This window comes from Narcine bancroftii, chromosome 4, assembly GCF_036971445.1.
Source record: "Narcine bancroftii isolate sNarBan1 chromosome 4, sNarBan1.hap1, whole genome shotgun sequence".
NCBI classification, from domain to species: Eukaryota; Metazoa; Chordata; class Chondrichthyes; order Torpediniformes; family Narcinidae; genus Narcine; species Narcine bancroftii.
In genome coordinates, this window is record NC_091472.1 from 21,205,368 (window position 1) to 21,220,584 (window position 15,217).

General features: G+C 38.0%; 1 protein-coding gene across 6 annotated transcripts in view; it reads left to right on the plus strand.

Annotated features, from left to right (window-relative positions):
* Positions 1-15,217, plus strand: part of fez2b (fasciculation and elongation protein zeta 2b) — a 204,897-nt gene that overhangs the window by 90,807 nt on the left and 98,873 nt on the right. For all 6 annotated transcript variants that reach the window (XR_011355574.1, XR_011355573.1, XM_069930933.1 and 3 more), the window contains exon 3: positions 4,852-4,968. Coding sequence is in view for 4 of the 6 variants with exons in the window: in XM_069930933.1 (XP_069787034.1) it covers positions 4,852-4,968 (117 nt within the window). In the remaining 2 variants the exon portion in view is untranslated. The remainder of the gene's footprint in view (positions 1-4,851; positions 4,969-15,217) is intronic.

Consider the following 15,217-nt stretch of genomic DNA (forward strand, 5'->3'; position numbering starts at 1 on the left):
GGATCTGTCCTGGAGCCTTCATGTTGATGCAATCTCAAAGAAGGCTCGCCAGCAACTATGTGAGGTGTTTGAGGAGATTCGATATGTCATCGAAGACTCTCAAAACCTTCTACAGGTGTACTGAGGAGAGCATTCTGACTGGTTGCATCACTCTAGTATGGAGGCACCATAGACAAGAAAAAACTCCAGAGGTTGCTAACTCTGTAGTCACAGGCACCAGACTTCACTCCATCTACCTGAGGCGGTATCTTTTTAAACCAAAAAGCACCCTCTATCCTCAAAAACCCCCACCACCCAGGCTATGCCCTCATCACTGCTACCATCGAGTAAAAAGGTGCAGGAGCCTAAAGGCAAACACTCAGCTTCTTCCCCGCTGCCATCAGATTCCTGAATAATCAATGAACTTTTCATCCACTACTATTTTAATACTATTGTTGTAAGATGATTCATAATATGAATGTTTGTACTGTGATGCTGCCACGAAACACCGAATCTCGTGACTTGCTCATGACAATAAATTCTGATTATGTGTAGGGTAGAGGCTATAAATTTGTAAAGATGAGGAGAATGGACCGAGAAGTGTCAAATGAAATAGAATGATGTCAAAAAGTGTACTGTCGAGCACTTTAGTAGAAAAAAATAAACAAGCAAGACTATTTTTTAAATGGGGAGAAAATTGAAAATGCTCAGATGCAAAGGGACTGGGGAGTTCTCGTGTAGGATAGCTTGAAGGTAAATGCATGATGAAGGCAAATGCAATGTGACATTCATTTCAAGAGGAATAGAATACAAGGGCAGGGATGTGATGTTGAGGCTTTATAAGGTAATGGTGAGACCTCATTTGGAGTATTGTGAGCAGTTTTGGGCTCTTCATTTAAAAAATATGCTGACATTGGAGACGATTCAAAGGAGATTCACTAGGATGATTTCGGGAATGAAAGGGTTATATGAGGAGCATTTGACAGCTTCTGGCCTGTTTTGGTGGAATTTAGGAGATCTCATTGAAACATTTCAAATGTTGAAACAATGGGAGTCCTGTGACATCTTGAAGGTGAGTACCCAAGTCTCCAGTGCGCCATGACCCAGCCTGCAGCACATGCCCCCACCCCCAAGCCAGGTGAGTGAATGGTGACCAGGCCCGCGGCACTGTGTAGCTGCTCGGTGAACTGTATAGTCAATGGCTCAGCCCACTGCACTTCATGGCCGTTCAGCTCGCTATACCCCCTCCCCCGCAGAATCATCGCCCAAAAGAGATGAACCGGCTGCGCATGCCTTAGGCAGACGCCCTTGTCTCCTGTGCTGGGGGCAGTGAATAGGGATAGTAGGGTCCACATGTGCTTGTTTGAGTCTGTCTATACTAAACTGTTGCAAATGTTCCCCAATTTCTAAAGTGTATACAACCCCATCCCTTTTGATCACATGGTAAGGGCTATCATTATGGTCATTGCAATGGCATTCCTGGGGCCTGTCTACACATGAACACAAAGTCCGTGTGGAAGAAGGTTGGAGGCACATGCTGTTTGGAGGGTCCAACCCAGTTGGTTGGAATTGGTTTTCTCATTGCGACGTGGTGTCGAAGCTGCTGAAGCTCGTCCAGATCCGAAGGGCAGGAGTCGGACGAGAAGTGAACGTCACCTGGAACCGTGAGAACAGAACTATAAACCATTTCTGCAGACGATGCTGGCATGTCTTCCTTTGGGGTGGTGCACACTCCTAGCAGAACCCATGGCAACTCGTCTACCCAGTTGGGCCCGGTGAGTCAGGCTTTGAATGTGGTCTTGAGTTGCTGATGGAAACGTTCCACAAGACCATTGGACTGCAGGTGGTACACTGTGGTGTGATGCAGTTGCGTGCCACAAAAGTGTGCAAGGGCAGTCTGTAACACAGAGGTGAGTTGCACTCCATGGTCTGAGGTGACGTATGTGGGAACTCTAAATCTTGAGATACAGTTGGCAATGAAAGCTCTGGTTCATATCTCAGCGTCGCTGGATGGCAATGGGATGGTCTCAGGCCATCACGTGAATTGGTCTACGACTGTGGGGATGTATGTCATGTTCTGAGACGCTGGCAGTGGTCCAACTAGGTCTATATACATATGCTCAAACACTGTTGCACTGCTAGGCAAGACTGGAGAGGTGCCTTGGTGTGTCGCTGAATTTTGGAAATTTGGCAGTGGGTACTGCGCCACATCTTTAAGTCCATGCTATACATATTTGGTTGCCATCAGCTTGACCATTGCCTGATGGAGGGGTGGGACAGATTGTGAACTTCGTCAAAAAGGCGCTGTCTCCAAAACGCGGGGACTACTGGCCTGGGGTAGTGCATAGACATGTCACAAAGCAGACTCTGCCCACCTAGTTGTGGTGCCACTAGGCACTAGGTTTGTGATGGCAGTTCTGTATGCCTGAAGGTCCAGGTTCATGGTCCGTGTACTTGCCAAATCAGAGATATCAACGTCACCCTGTATATGATGCACTGCCAGTCTGGAGAGCACGTCAACGACCAGATTTTTTTTCTTGAAACATGATGCACATCTGTACTGAACTCAGACATGTCCGACAAGTGGCGTTGCTGTCTGGCCGACCACGGGTCTGATATCTTGCTAAAGGCAAAAGTAAGTGGCTTATGGTCATGGAAGTGGTGAAATGGTGGTCCTCCAAAACGTATCAGAAGTGTCGTGTGTCCAGGTTCCATGCCAACAGCTCTTGATCAAATTGCTGCACTTCATTTCCGATGGCCATAGGTGGCGGCCAAAGAAAGCCAGGGATTGCCAATGGCCTTGATGGATTGTTCGAGAACTGCACTCACCGCTGTGCCAGGGCGGCGGTGGGATTAGGATACGCGAGCATTGCTGCATCAGCCAGAATGTCTTTGGCGGCTGCAAGCGCAAACTCTGCCTCTGCGGTCGAAGTAACCTCTTTGTGCTTTGTGGTGAGAGGTTGAAATAGTGAGCCAAGAATGTCAGTGGCTGCCAGAATGAAACGGTGATAGAAATTCACTATGCCCAAAAATTTCTGCACTCCTTTAACCGTGGTAGGTTTCGGGAAAGTATGTACAGAACCCACTTTGGTGGATAAGGGAAACACACCTTCTGCCATGATCTTGTGCCCTAGGAAATTGATGGTCGTTCTGCCAAATTGGCATTTGCTAGGGTCGATAGTAAGTCTGAATTCATCTCGCTGTTGGAACAGGTGGCATGAGTGCAGTTGGTGACCTTGCTCATTTTGACTGGCGATGAGGATGTCATCTAAGTATATGCAAATTCTAAATCCCTGCCCAAAGCGTCTATAAGTCGCTGGAACGTTCGAGTGGCATTCTTCAACCATCCTGAGGAATTCATAAAGCCTGAAAGGAGTAATAATTGCTGTTTTGAGAATGTCATCTGGATGGACTGGGATTTGATGATATCTCTTGACAAGGTTGACCTTGGAAAAGACAAAGCAATTATGCAGGCAGGCAGCGAATTCCTGTATGTGTGGAATAGGGTATCTGTTGGGTGTAGTTATATCATTGAGCCTGCAGTAGTCGCCACAGGGTTTGCACTCACCAGTGTTCTTGGGCACCATGTGTAATGGTGACGTGTAATGTTGGAACACCGAATGATACCCAATTCCTCCATGGCAGTAAATTCTCGGCCTGCTGAGGTTTATCTGGCGGGAGACAATGAGCCCTGGTGTAAATTGGGAGCCCTGAGGTGTCAATGTAATGGAACACGCTATGGGCCATTGTCGAGGAATAGAATTTAGGAGAGAACACACCAGGAAATTTGTTGAGTAAGGCAGCATATGTGTCAGTGCATAGAGTGTACACCCCGAGTAGGAAGACTCGTTGTTTGCTGCTTATGTGGAAAGTAGTGGCATTGACTAGCTTCTTTCGCTTAATATCAACTAGCAGGTTGTGGATCCTTAGGATGGGCTGTGCAACAGAAGCCAGAATGAAATTGCAACGGAACACTGCCTCTCCTATCTTAATTGTGACGCGCCGCATGCCAAAGCTGGGAATGGAAGTCCTGTTTGCAGCTTGAAGGACGAGTCCCTATCGCTTATGCGTCTTTTTGAAGTATGGTGGCGGGAGCAAACTGAGGACAGCGCCTGTGTACATGAAAAATTTGCGCTTATAAGATAGAGGAGGTAGTACTGTGGCAGCTTCTGAGGCCACTTCTGGCAACTGGCTTTGTCATTTCCCGACAACATTTCAAGCTTGCCACTGCTACCATGGTAGCCACGCGGGGGCATGCATCTATGGGCATTTTCCCCCTACTGTGCTACACGGCCACTCAGCCCGCTACAAAAGGTTGTTTCCCAAGGTGGGAGAGTCTAGGACAAGAGGGCACAACTTAAGGATTGAAGGCCATCTGCTTAGAACCTAAATGCATAGGAATTTCTTCTTCCAGAGAGGGTGATAAATCTGTGGAATTTGTTCCCACAAGTGGTTGTGAAGGCCAGGTCATTCGGCGTATTCAAGACCGAGATTGCAGGCTTGATAACCTATTTCTGCTCTTGTGTTTTATGGTCTTAAACTGTTTTAAATATTAATCTGAATTAGTCCTGATATTGGACAGCTGTTTACCACTATTTCCTGTGTCATTTCTTAAGTTGAATGAATGTACACTTTTCCTTGTAGTGCCAGGTTTAAACAATTGAATCTTTGTCTTAATATCAGAAATAAGAAGATATCTGGGTTATCATTTGAACCACTATTTAAAACAACATTATTTTTTGAATGGATTAGTCCTTGTGGTCATATATATAATAGGGCAGAATATGAGTGAATCTTGCAATTGTTTGCAGCAATCAAATCAGGGGAGTTATGCTGGAAGATAATAACATTGGTTTTATTTTTACTTTTCAGTTGAATGATAATCATAACCTTGATCTTTCTGATGATGAAGAACTACGAGATCAACTGGACATGCATTCCATTATCGTCTCTTGTATAAACGATGAACCACTCTTCACAGCTGAACAGGTGAATTCATTACGACTGCTCACTTTTTATAAGAGTCTCTATAAAGCAGCCATTTTAATGTCTAATTGGTAATTTAATTAACAAAGTAACTGTTCAAATACGGAAAATGCTGAAATCTCGACGCCAGGCAGTAGCTGCAGAGAGACACAGTTAAAAGTTTTAATATGGAGGGAATAAAACTGAACTGGCATGAAATTTACACTAGCGTTGTAAAGTCCTTATCATGAATATTTGAAATCTAGTGTCTCTGTAGTGAGAGCGGACCCACAGACTAGTCAAGATATAATTTTATAATCAGACTAGCCTGATGCGGGGGGGCGTGGCAAGATGGCGTAGGGAACAGATGTGCCTTCCACACCTCTCCTGACTCTGATTTATTGTTTTGTCTTTAAGTGCCCGTTAAAGTTCTTTTAGAAGTTTATAAATAGTAAGAGGTGTTGAATTAGTGCCTAATGGTTTATATGCAAAAAAAAAAGGTAAAAGAAAATATCAACAGACTGTTAAAAAACTACATTTTCCGAAATTGTCTGAGCCTACTTGTTTACAAGAAGCCAGGACTCAACGTAGAATGGATCCAGAGGAGGACGTGCAGAGTTCGGCATTGAAGCTTCGTTTTAAGCCGGTGAGGCTCTCTGAAGGTCGCACTCAACAGCTTTCAGAACAAGGGGCTGGACGGGTGCCAGTATTTCACACAACGGCCACTGTGAGTGCTGTTACTCAGACTTTGACAGTTGAATCAGCTGGGGCGCCACCAGCTGGAGAGTTAAAGAGCTGTCATTCGACTGCTATAGTGGTGGCGCTGCAAAATGCATCTTCAATTACAACGGTTTTTCCAGACATCGATTCAGTGAAGATGATTAAAGAGATTTGGCTTAAAGATAACCCTGATCTTCAGTCTCCTGGCATTGCTGGGGGGACTTTGAGAGGGATTTTTATACAAAGTCAAACTGCTAGAAAAGATACTAAATTAAGGGAAGGGACAGAAGATCCCGTGGTCTCTAAGGAACAGCAAGACCCCATTATGCCTGAATCTACTTCTGTTGAAATGTCTGTTAAGGATCTTGAAGATAAGATATATTCTGTATCGAGTCACTTAGCTAATTTTGTGAACCTGTTTATTTTCAAGATTAATGCGATGGCGGAAGTCATTAATGGAGCTTTTAAGCTTGAAACCATTGAAAGATTTGAAATGTGTGATCAAGGTTTAGTCGATGCACAGGATCAACTGCAAGATGAAAATAGAATAATTGAAACATTGCAGATCCAAAATAAAAATTTAGCAAAAAAGGTTGATTATTTGGAGAATCAATCTAGACGGAACAAGGTGAAAATTGTTGGTTTATAGAAGGACCAGATCCAAGAAAATTTTTAACTGAATGGATTCCACGAGTGTTAGGACAGGATAAATTCCCTGAAGGTTTAATACTGGAACGTGCTTATAGAGTTTTAAGAAGAAAATCTTTTTCAGGACAGAATCCAAGATCTGTTTTGATCCGTTGTTTAAACTATTGTGACAGAGAGATAATTTTGCGTACGGCTATTAGAAATGCCCAGCAAAATAGATCTCCTTTGATGGTTCAGAATAATCCTGTTTTCTTCTATCAAGATTTGAGTCAAGAAATTATGTTTCAACGACGCGAATTTAATTCTGTGAAAGAACGGTTGTGGAAAAAAGACATAAGGGAACATTTACGTATTCTGCAATACTGAAGATTTTTTAGGATGGAAATTAGCCAAAGTTCTTTGACAATCCTAAAGAGGTTATGGACTTTGCTCAGTCTCTACCAATCATGCAGCTTCAGGAACGATGTAGTCCTTCAAGGTCTCCAAAGAGAGTAGAGATGTAAGGTGGGATCCAGTTTTTTAAAAGAAATGGAAGTGGTAACGTTGATTTAAAAAAAATAAATCTTTTATCTTTTTTTTGAGAAGAGTTTAAATAGTTTAAATAATGATAATAGTTTAATGAAATGGGAGTTGGGAGAGGGAACTGGGTGGGCACTAGTTTCCAGAAGTCATCAGCTACCTGTGAGTTATCTCACACCCAGTATTTTGGGGGAGTTACCGCTTTGGGCGGTTTAAACAGGAGCATGTAGTTGTGACCTCCGACCTGTTTTTTTTTCTTTTTAATTTTTGGGTTAAGATGTGAAGGTTTTTTTAATTATTTTTTGTTTAAATAAATAATTTTTTTTAACTCTTTTTGTTTTCTGATTGTAATTGAGAGGGAATTGGGAGGTTTTTTTTCTCTCCTTTTTTTTCTCTTTTTTTGGGGGGTTTTTTTCTCTTTTTTCTTTCTTTTTTAAGAGGATGATGTCACAGAAGATAATAAGTCAAAAATTGAGGATGTTGAATTAGATGAAGAGGAAGATGAGGAGAAAGGTGATAAGAAGAAAAAGAAGAAAATTAAGTACAAATACATTGAGGGAGAAGAGTTTAATAAAATTAAGTTAATTTCGATAGAGAATTTTGAAGATGTTATAAATGAAGAATATGGAGAATTTTATAAGAGTTTGAACTTTTTTCTTTTTTTATATAAGGGGAGGGGAAGGGAATAAAAAGTTTATCTGATTGTTTTTCTAAGGGATGTTTTTGTTCTTTCGATGAATTATAAAGGAAACTTGGTATTAATGGAAATTCTGTATTTATGTATTATTAATTATGATTTTTTTGAATAACAGATATGTGGTTGATATATGATTTTAATATTTGAACTTAGTTTTAAAGTGGATTTCATTTGTTAAATACATGTATTATGTTTGATTTAAATATATGTTTAAGGGTATTATTTTAGTATTGATATTTTTTTTGTTGTTAGTAATTTTTTTTGTTGTTAAGTTTTATCCTTTTTTTGTAAGTGGGGTTTTTTCTATTTTATTTACAATATTGTTTATTAATTCTTCACTCTTTATTTTGGGGGGGAGGGTTGGACTAATTTTAAATTAGATGATTAATGTTGCGTTATAATTATTGGGGGGGTTAATTTGTGTAGTTTAATGATGTAGTATTCTAATTTTTATTGTCTTTTTTTTAATTATTTCTTTAAATGTAATTTTTATTTTATTCATGTCATAAAATTTTAAATAAAGTTTTAAAAAAAAGTCTAGCCTGATGCAATTTTACTCATAGAGTCATAACTTACAGATAATGTGTAGATTTCTTCATCGCAATCCAAAGTGCATCATGTACTACCAACAGTACAGACCTAACTGGGGAGGTGGCATAGCTCAGTGGAGACTCGACATTGATTTCAGATCCCATAAACTTTTATAGCGCTAAGTCAAACTTGGGGAAAAACAGCCTCCTCCTGTTTGCTGTCTTCTGTCCTCCCTCAACTGATGAATCAGGGCTTATCCATGTTGCACAACTGCTGGAAGAAGTAGCAAGGGTACAAAATTTAATCTGGTGGAGTTTTCAATATTTTTCACCAAATTTCCATACTTCAGAGAGACAATGAGGAAGAGGGGAGCCAGGATTGTTACACTAGCTATGGAGATGAGAATGGCGAGAACCAATAAGGTCACAGTTGCCTCGGAGGCCTGCTCTTACTGGGCGTCTGACTGGAGAATTTGCAGGAAGCAACAAAATGATGGAAACTGTTGGAGGCGATACAGTCAAGTGACACTCATTCACCAGTGTAAAAACAGAATGCTGGAGAAACTCAACAGGTAATTTATATAGCAAAGATAAAGATACATAACCAACATTTCAGGCTTGAGCCTGAATCACAGTGGCTGCTGTCTATGCCATCAACAAAACTAATTGCAGTTCCTCACCCAGGCTATTCTGTCAGCACCTTTCAACTCGCAGCTGCTATCACCAAGGACAAGGATAGCAAGGACAAGGACTCATGCTGCCACCTCTCTCCCCACTTGCCGGATTTTGGAGCTTTCCAGATTTTAGATGTCCGGATAAAGGATCGTGTACCTGTACATCATTGTTTTTTCTGAATTTTGGACTTTTTTGAATATATATACACACTAAATATAGATGATGAGAAATTTGTGCAAGAAATATTTTGAATTTAGCAAATGGTAATAAAATTGTATTAATAGGAGGATTTTTGTCTTGACCCATTGTTGGATAGATATTGGAGAAATGTTATTAAAAGTAAAGCTGCCAAAGTTGCACAGACATTAATGAAAGATTAATAAGTATATGGAGGAAAATTCATCCAAAAGAAAGGATTATTATTTCTATTCGAAATGACATGATTCTTACTCCAGAATTGATATTTCTCTTTATATCAGCACAATTGCAAGGAAGAATAAAAAGAGTAGAGTATAAAGCAAGAATTTTATCAGATCATTCACCTGTATTTTTTAGCAATATTAATAGAAGATAGAAAGAAATCAGTTTATAGATGGAGATTTAAGTCAATGATGTTAAAAAGGAATGATTTCTGTGAGTTATGAAAAAGCAAAATTTTTTAAAAAATTCTAATTCATTAATGAATAAGTTTGTTTTATGGGATGCAATGATAGCATATTTAAAAGGTCAGATAATAAGTTATACACCTAAGATTAAAAAATATATGCAAGAAGTAGAGCAACTTGAGAAAGAAATAATAGAAAAAATTTACATGTACAATCAAATGAAAAAAATAAGAATGTTGTTAACTAAGAAATTAAAGTATAATGCTTTGCAAACTTATAAAATGAAAGAGGTGTAATGAGAACTAAGCAAAGATTCTATGAATTAGGAGAGAGTACATAAGGTTCTTGCGTGGCAATTAAAAACAACAAGTTTCTCGGACAATTATAGCAACTAAGAAAGAATCAAATCAAATAACATAAATCACAAGAAATAAATGAAAATTCTAAAGAGTTTTATAGAAGTTTATTACTCAATCGTTAAAAGATGATAACAAAATAGAACAAATTAAATACGGGACATCAAAGAGTATTGGCTACTCCATTTGCTCAAAAGGAGATTAAAGAAGCATTGGGTTCTTTTCAAAATATTGTCTCTGAGAGAAGATGGCTTTCCTCCTGAATTTCATAAAGAATTTAAAGATTTATTAATTCCTCCATTTATGGAGGTATTAGAACAGGTGGGAGAGAAATGATTTACCCAAATCATTTAAGACACAATAATAACAGTGATTCTGAAAAAAGGGAAAGAACCTCTGAAAGCATCATCATTTAGACCTATTTCATTGTTAAATTCAGATTATAAAGTAATATCTAATATGTTAGCAAATAGAATAGTGAAATATGTACCTAAATTAATAAATATTGATCAAACTGGACTTGATTTTTTTTTAAAAAAAAGGAAATTAGCAGATAATGTAACAAAGTTAATGAGTATAATTCATTTAGACAGTGTAGTAGTTAGTTTAGAAGCTGAAAATGCATTTGATAGACTTGAGTGGGTTTTTTTATTCGAAGTTTTAAGTAAATTTGGAATAGCACCTACATTTATAGATTGGGTCAGAGCTCTATATAATAAAGTTAAAGCAAGAGTGGTAACAAATGGGAAAATATCAGAATTTTTTTCATTAATTAAAATCAAGTAGACAAGGATGTCCATTGTCATCGTCATTATTTATTTTAGCAATAGAGCCTTTGGAAGAACTAATTAGACTTGGTAATGATATTAAAGGTTTTAAAGTAGACAGTAAAGAGCATAGTTTATTTGCAGATGATGTTATAATGTATTTGACTGAACCAGAAAGGTCATTAAGTAAATTGCATTTAAGATTAAAAGAATATGGTGTAGTATCTGGCTATAAAATATGTTCTGATAAAAGTGAAATAATGCCTATAGTAAAAGTAGATTATGAGCAGTGTAAAAAGGAAAGTCCATTTAAGTGGCGGAGTGATGCATTTAAATATTTAGGTATTAAAATTGATAACAATTTAAATAATTTATTTAAATTGAATTATACACCATTGCTTAAGAAAGTAGAAGATTATTTACAGAAATGGAAGGAACTACGTATGACATTAACAGGAAGGGTTAATTGTATAAAAATGAATATATTCCCTAGAGTATTTACTTCAAACGGTACCATCAAAACTTTTTAAGAACTAAATAAGTATGTAAGGAAATTTATTTAGAAGGGGAAAGTGGCAAGAGTTGCATTAGACAAATTAACATGGAAATTTGAATTAGGAGGGCTACAATTAACCAAATGTTAAAAATTATTATAGAGCAGCATAATTTAGGTTTCTCTCTACATTTTTTCAAGAGGGAGAGAAGCCAGCGTGGATTTATATAGAACTTAAAATAGAAGATATGTCAAAGAATTATATATAAAAATGGAATGATAAGGTTTTTATTGGAAATAGAGATATAAATATTCAAGAGAAAACCTGCTTAGAACTTTGTCAGGATAGTGTGACTAAACACAATTAATGTCCGGTACACAATGGTACAATATAATTTTTTACATCAACTATGTCTCACTCCACAGAAATTAAATGGATTAAATTCTAATTTTTCAGATAAATGTTTTAGATGCAATAAAGAAATACACTCTACATGGGAATGTTCAAAATTTAGACCCTTTTGGACAGAACTGGGTTTATTTTGGAGAGAGTTATAAAAGTTGTTTCCTCAAGATCCAAATTTTTTTTACTTAGAAATATTTTTGACACAGAATTGAAATTAAAATTAAATATCAAAAATAATTGTTAAAATAGCCCTAGCGGTAGCCAGAAAATGTGTGGCAGTAACTTGGAAATCAGATATGTATTTGGGAATGGGTAGATGACACACTGAAATAGATAGTTGTATACCTCTTGAAAAAATTACATAATTTACATAACAAATATGAAATTAAAAACAAATTGGGAATCATATTTATAAATTGTAGGAATTAAGTTGTAATTGCCCAACCTGAACTTTCCAACTTCTAAATCAAGATATGTTAGATTTGATTTGATAGTTTTAATAAGTTTTTATAAATACTATCCATATGTTTTCTTTTTTTTCTTTCTTTTCCATTGGGTTACTTTTAATTTTCTTTAAACATAAAAACAGGATCAAACTTTAACTTATTATTATTAACTTAATCTAACTTAACCCCCTTCTAATTCTAAGCGCGTGTATATAATGTGGATAAGTTCAGAAAAGTTCTTTGATTCACAGTCTAATCTCACTTCTCACTCCTCCAAGTTCATAAGTGTCAAGCAATTCTTATACTGTGCACAGAATTCAACATTTATGAATTTTCACCAAGCTCTGGTGTTTAAAAGTAATTGGTTATTACTCAGGAAGGTTCCCATTGGTTTCAGACAGACTCTTTGCTCATTGAACACATACAAACTGATTCCCACCAATCAGCTACTTCAGTGACTTGCCAAAGAAACTTGCCCATTAGGGGTTTCCAAATCATAACCTCTTCTTTTGCAGGTCACCACAAAGTTCCTTTTTGTTTCCCTCATTTCAGGTGAAATACTCTAGTCAGCCATTTCCTCTTGCATGGGTTGTTTGAACAGGCTGACCTCAGAACTCACAACCCATCTTCAAAATGGGGTTTTAAAACAAGCTACCAGCTTGCTATGCTGCAGAAACCAGTTCCCTCTCTCTCTCTCTCTCTCCTTGTAAAACCACATGACCTCCTTAGAAGAGCAAAATGCATTCAGATTGCGGCACCGGACCCAATTTTCTGAGTCCGTTCATCTGTTGCTTTCAAAACAATAATCCATTACTCCACGGCATGACCAATAAACAACTACTTGTGAAGTCCTTATAGGCATTCTTCCAAGTATTTGCAAAGGCACTGGGAGCCTGGACTGTCTGGCTTGAGTAGAGCTCTGGTATTTTAAGTGACATCTGTGTTGTGAAGTGTTTGTTTTTTTGTGACCTACACTAAAAAACCCAGTCTAACTCTTCCAAAAACTTGTCTATGCATAATGTAAAATATGATATAATCTATCACAATATAAACTCAACTGTTTGCTGTTTATGCAATTAATTCAGTGCTTTATCCTCTTGTTTTTTTTTTAATCCAGTAAAGTTGTGTCCAAGTAGTTATGGTTCATTAGTTGCAAGTTAGAAGTAAACTTTCCAAACTGTATTGAATGAAATGGAAAATGCTCAGCAGGCAACATCAGTAGAGAGCCAAACAATTAATATTTCAGAACTGATGAAAAGTCATCAATTGAAAACATTTAACTGCTGTCTCTCCACAGAAGATGCCTGACCTGTTCGATACTTACAAAATATTTTTAGTTTTGTTCTGGGTTTTCACCTCAAATATTAAGAAATAAGAAATAGGAGCTGGAGTTGGCCATCTGGCCTGTCAACCTGCTCTGCCATTCAATGTGATCACTGTCGATCTGATCCAACCTTATCTTAAATATATTTACTGAGGTAGCCTCTATCTTTTCAATGGGCAGAGAATTCCACAGATTTCCCACCCTTTTGGAAAAATAATTCCTCCTTCATCTCCACCCTAAATCTATAACCCTGAATCCTGAGGCTATGTCCCCTAGTTCTGGTCTCCCCCACCAATATAAACAACATATCTACCTCAATCTTATCATTGCCTTTCATCATTTTGTATGTTTCCATAAAATCCCCTCTCATTTTTAAAAATTCCAGTAAGTAGTCCCAGGTGACTCACTCTCTCCCCATAAGCGAACCCCTTCATCTCTGGAATCAACCTGGTGAAGCTCCTCTGCACCGCCTCCAAAGCCAGTACATCCTTCCTCAAGTAAGGAGACCAGGATTGCACACAATATTCCAGTACCTTGTCTAGTTGCAGCATAACCTCCCTGCTCTTCAGTTCAATCCCTCAAGCAGTGAAGACCAACATTCCATTTGTCATCATTATAGCCTGCTGCACCTGCAAACTAACCCTTTGCGATTCATGCACAAGCACTCCTAAGTCCTTCTGCGTGGTAGCATGCTGCAATCGCTTGCCATTTAAGTAATATTCTGATCTTCCATTTTCCCTTCCAAAGTGGATAACCTTATATTTGCCACCAATGTTTTTCATCTGCCAGACCCTTGCCCACTCATTTAACCTATCCATGTTTCTCTGTAGACTCTCTTTGTCCTCTGCACAATTTGTTTTTCCACTCAATTTAGTGTCATCAGCATATTTTGATGCACTACACTGAACCCTCTTCCAGATCATTTATGTATAGCATGAACAGTTGCGGGCCCTGTACCAACCCCTGCAGCACCCCACTCACCACTGATTGGCAAACAGAAAACACCTCTGTATCTCAACTTTATGGTTTCTATTGATTAACCTATTCTTTATCCATGCTAATGCATCACTCCTAACTAATGAATCCTTATTGTCTTGCTATATATTATTGCTATTAAATCTTAAATGTTTAATTAAATTAATAATTATTTTGAATGTACTAATAGAATAGATTTGATTCCATGACTGCATGATTTGCTAACAAGAAATCCCTTTTTATTTTAGGTGATTTAGGTGAACAATAAAATAGAAATTGTTGAATTGGTATATAGTGTGTTGACATGACTGAGTAGAAAAAGTGTACTAATGAGGAGTAGTTATCGCAGTATTCCAGATACCTATCATCCTGTGTTTAAAAAGAAAAAAAATTGGCTTGCAAAGCATCTTTGAACTTTGTTCCTCTTGCCTCAACTCTATCTCCATTGCCTTAACTTTATCCCTTTTAACCTAGACCTTCTCTTTCACTGTCTCTCTGTGAACCAACTTAAATGACCAGCACTGATTTGGTTTCAATTTGCTAAATTAGTCAGAGCTAATGCAACTCCACCAGTTATGCCTTTCAAAATTCTATTACCTGCTCTTTGCTGTTTCTTATCAATATACTGAATATATTTTATTTATTTTCAATGTTCAGAATAAAATTAAGTGGAATAATTTTAGGACTGAGGTGGATAACCTTAGTTTTTACAGAAATGGTTAGGAACCGTGGCTTAGTGCTATCCCACTGAAGTCGAGGATGGAGATGGGTAACATTCAGATTTCCAAAACATTGTGTTCTAGATTCTGTCTTGGTAAATGTGGAATTTCAGATTCGGTTTGGAGCTAGTGTGACAGATTATGTTGTATTTGTATGGTATATAGAAATGTTTTTGGGAGATAAATTGGGGCGGGTGTTTTAGTGGAGGTCACATACAAACACTTCAAAACAAATCTCATTTAAAATACTGGACAGGGCCAGACAGGGTGGCTCCTGGGGGCCTTTGCAAAAACTTTGGGGAGTGACTAATGGATGGTTGTTTAGAAAAGCAACAGATGAAAGAGATCGGAGGAGTAATTTGGAGCTGCAGGCTGTCTGTGGAGTGCAGCTTG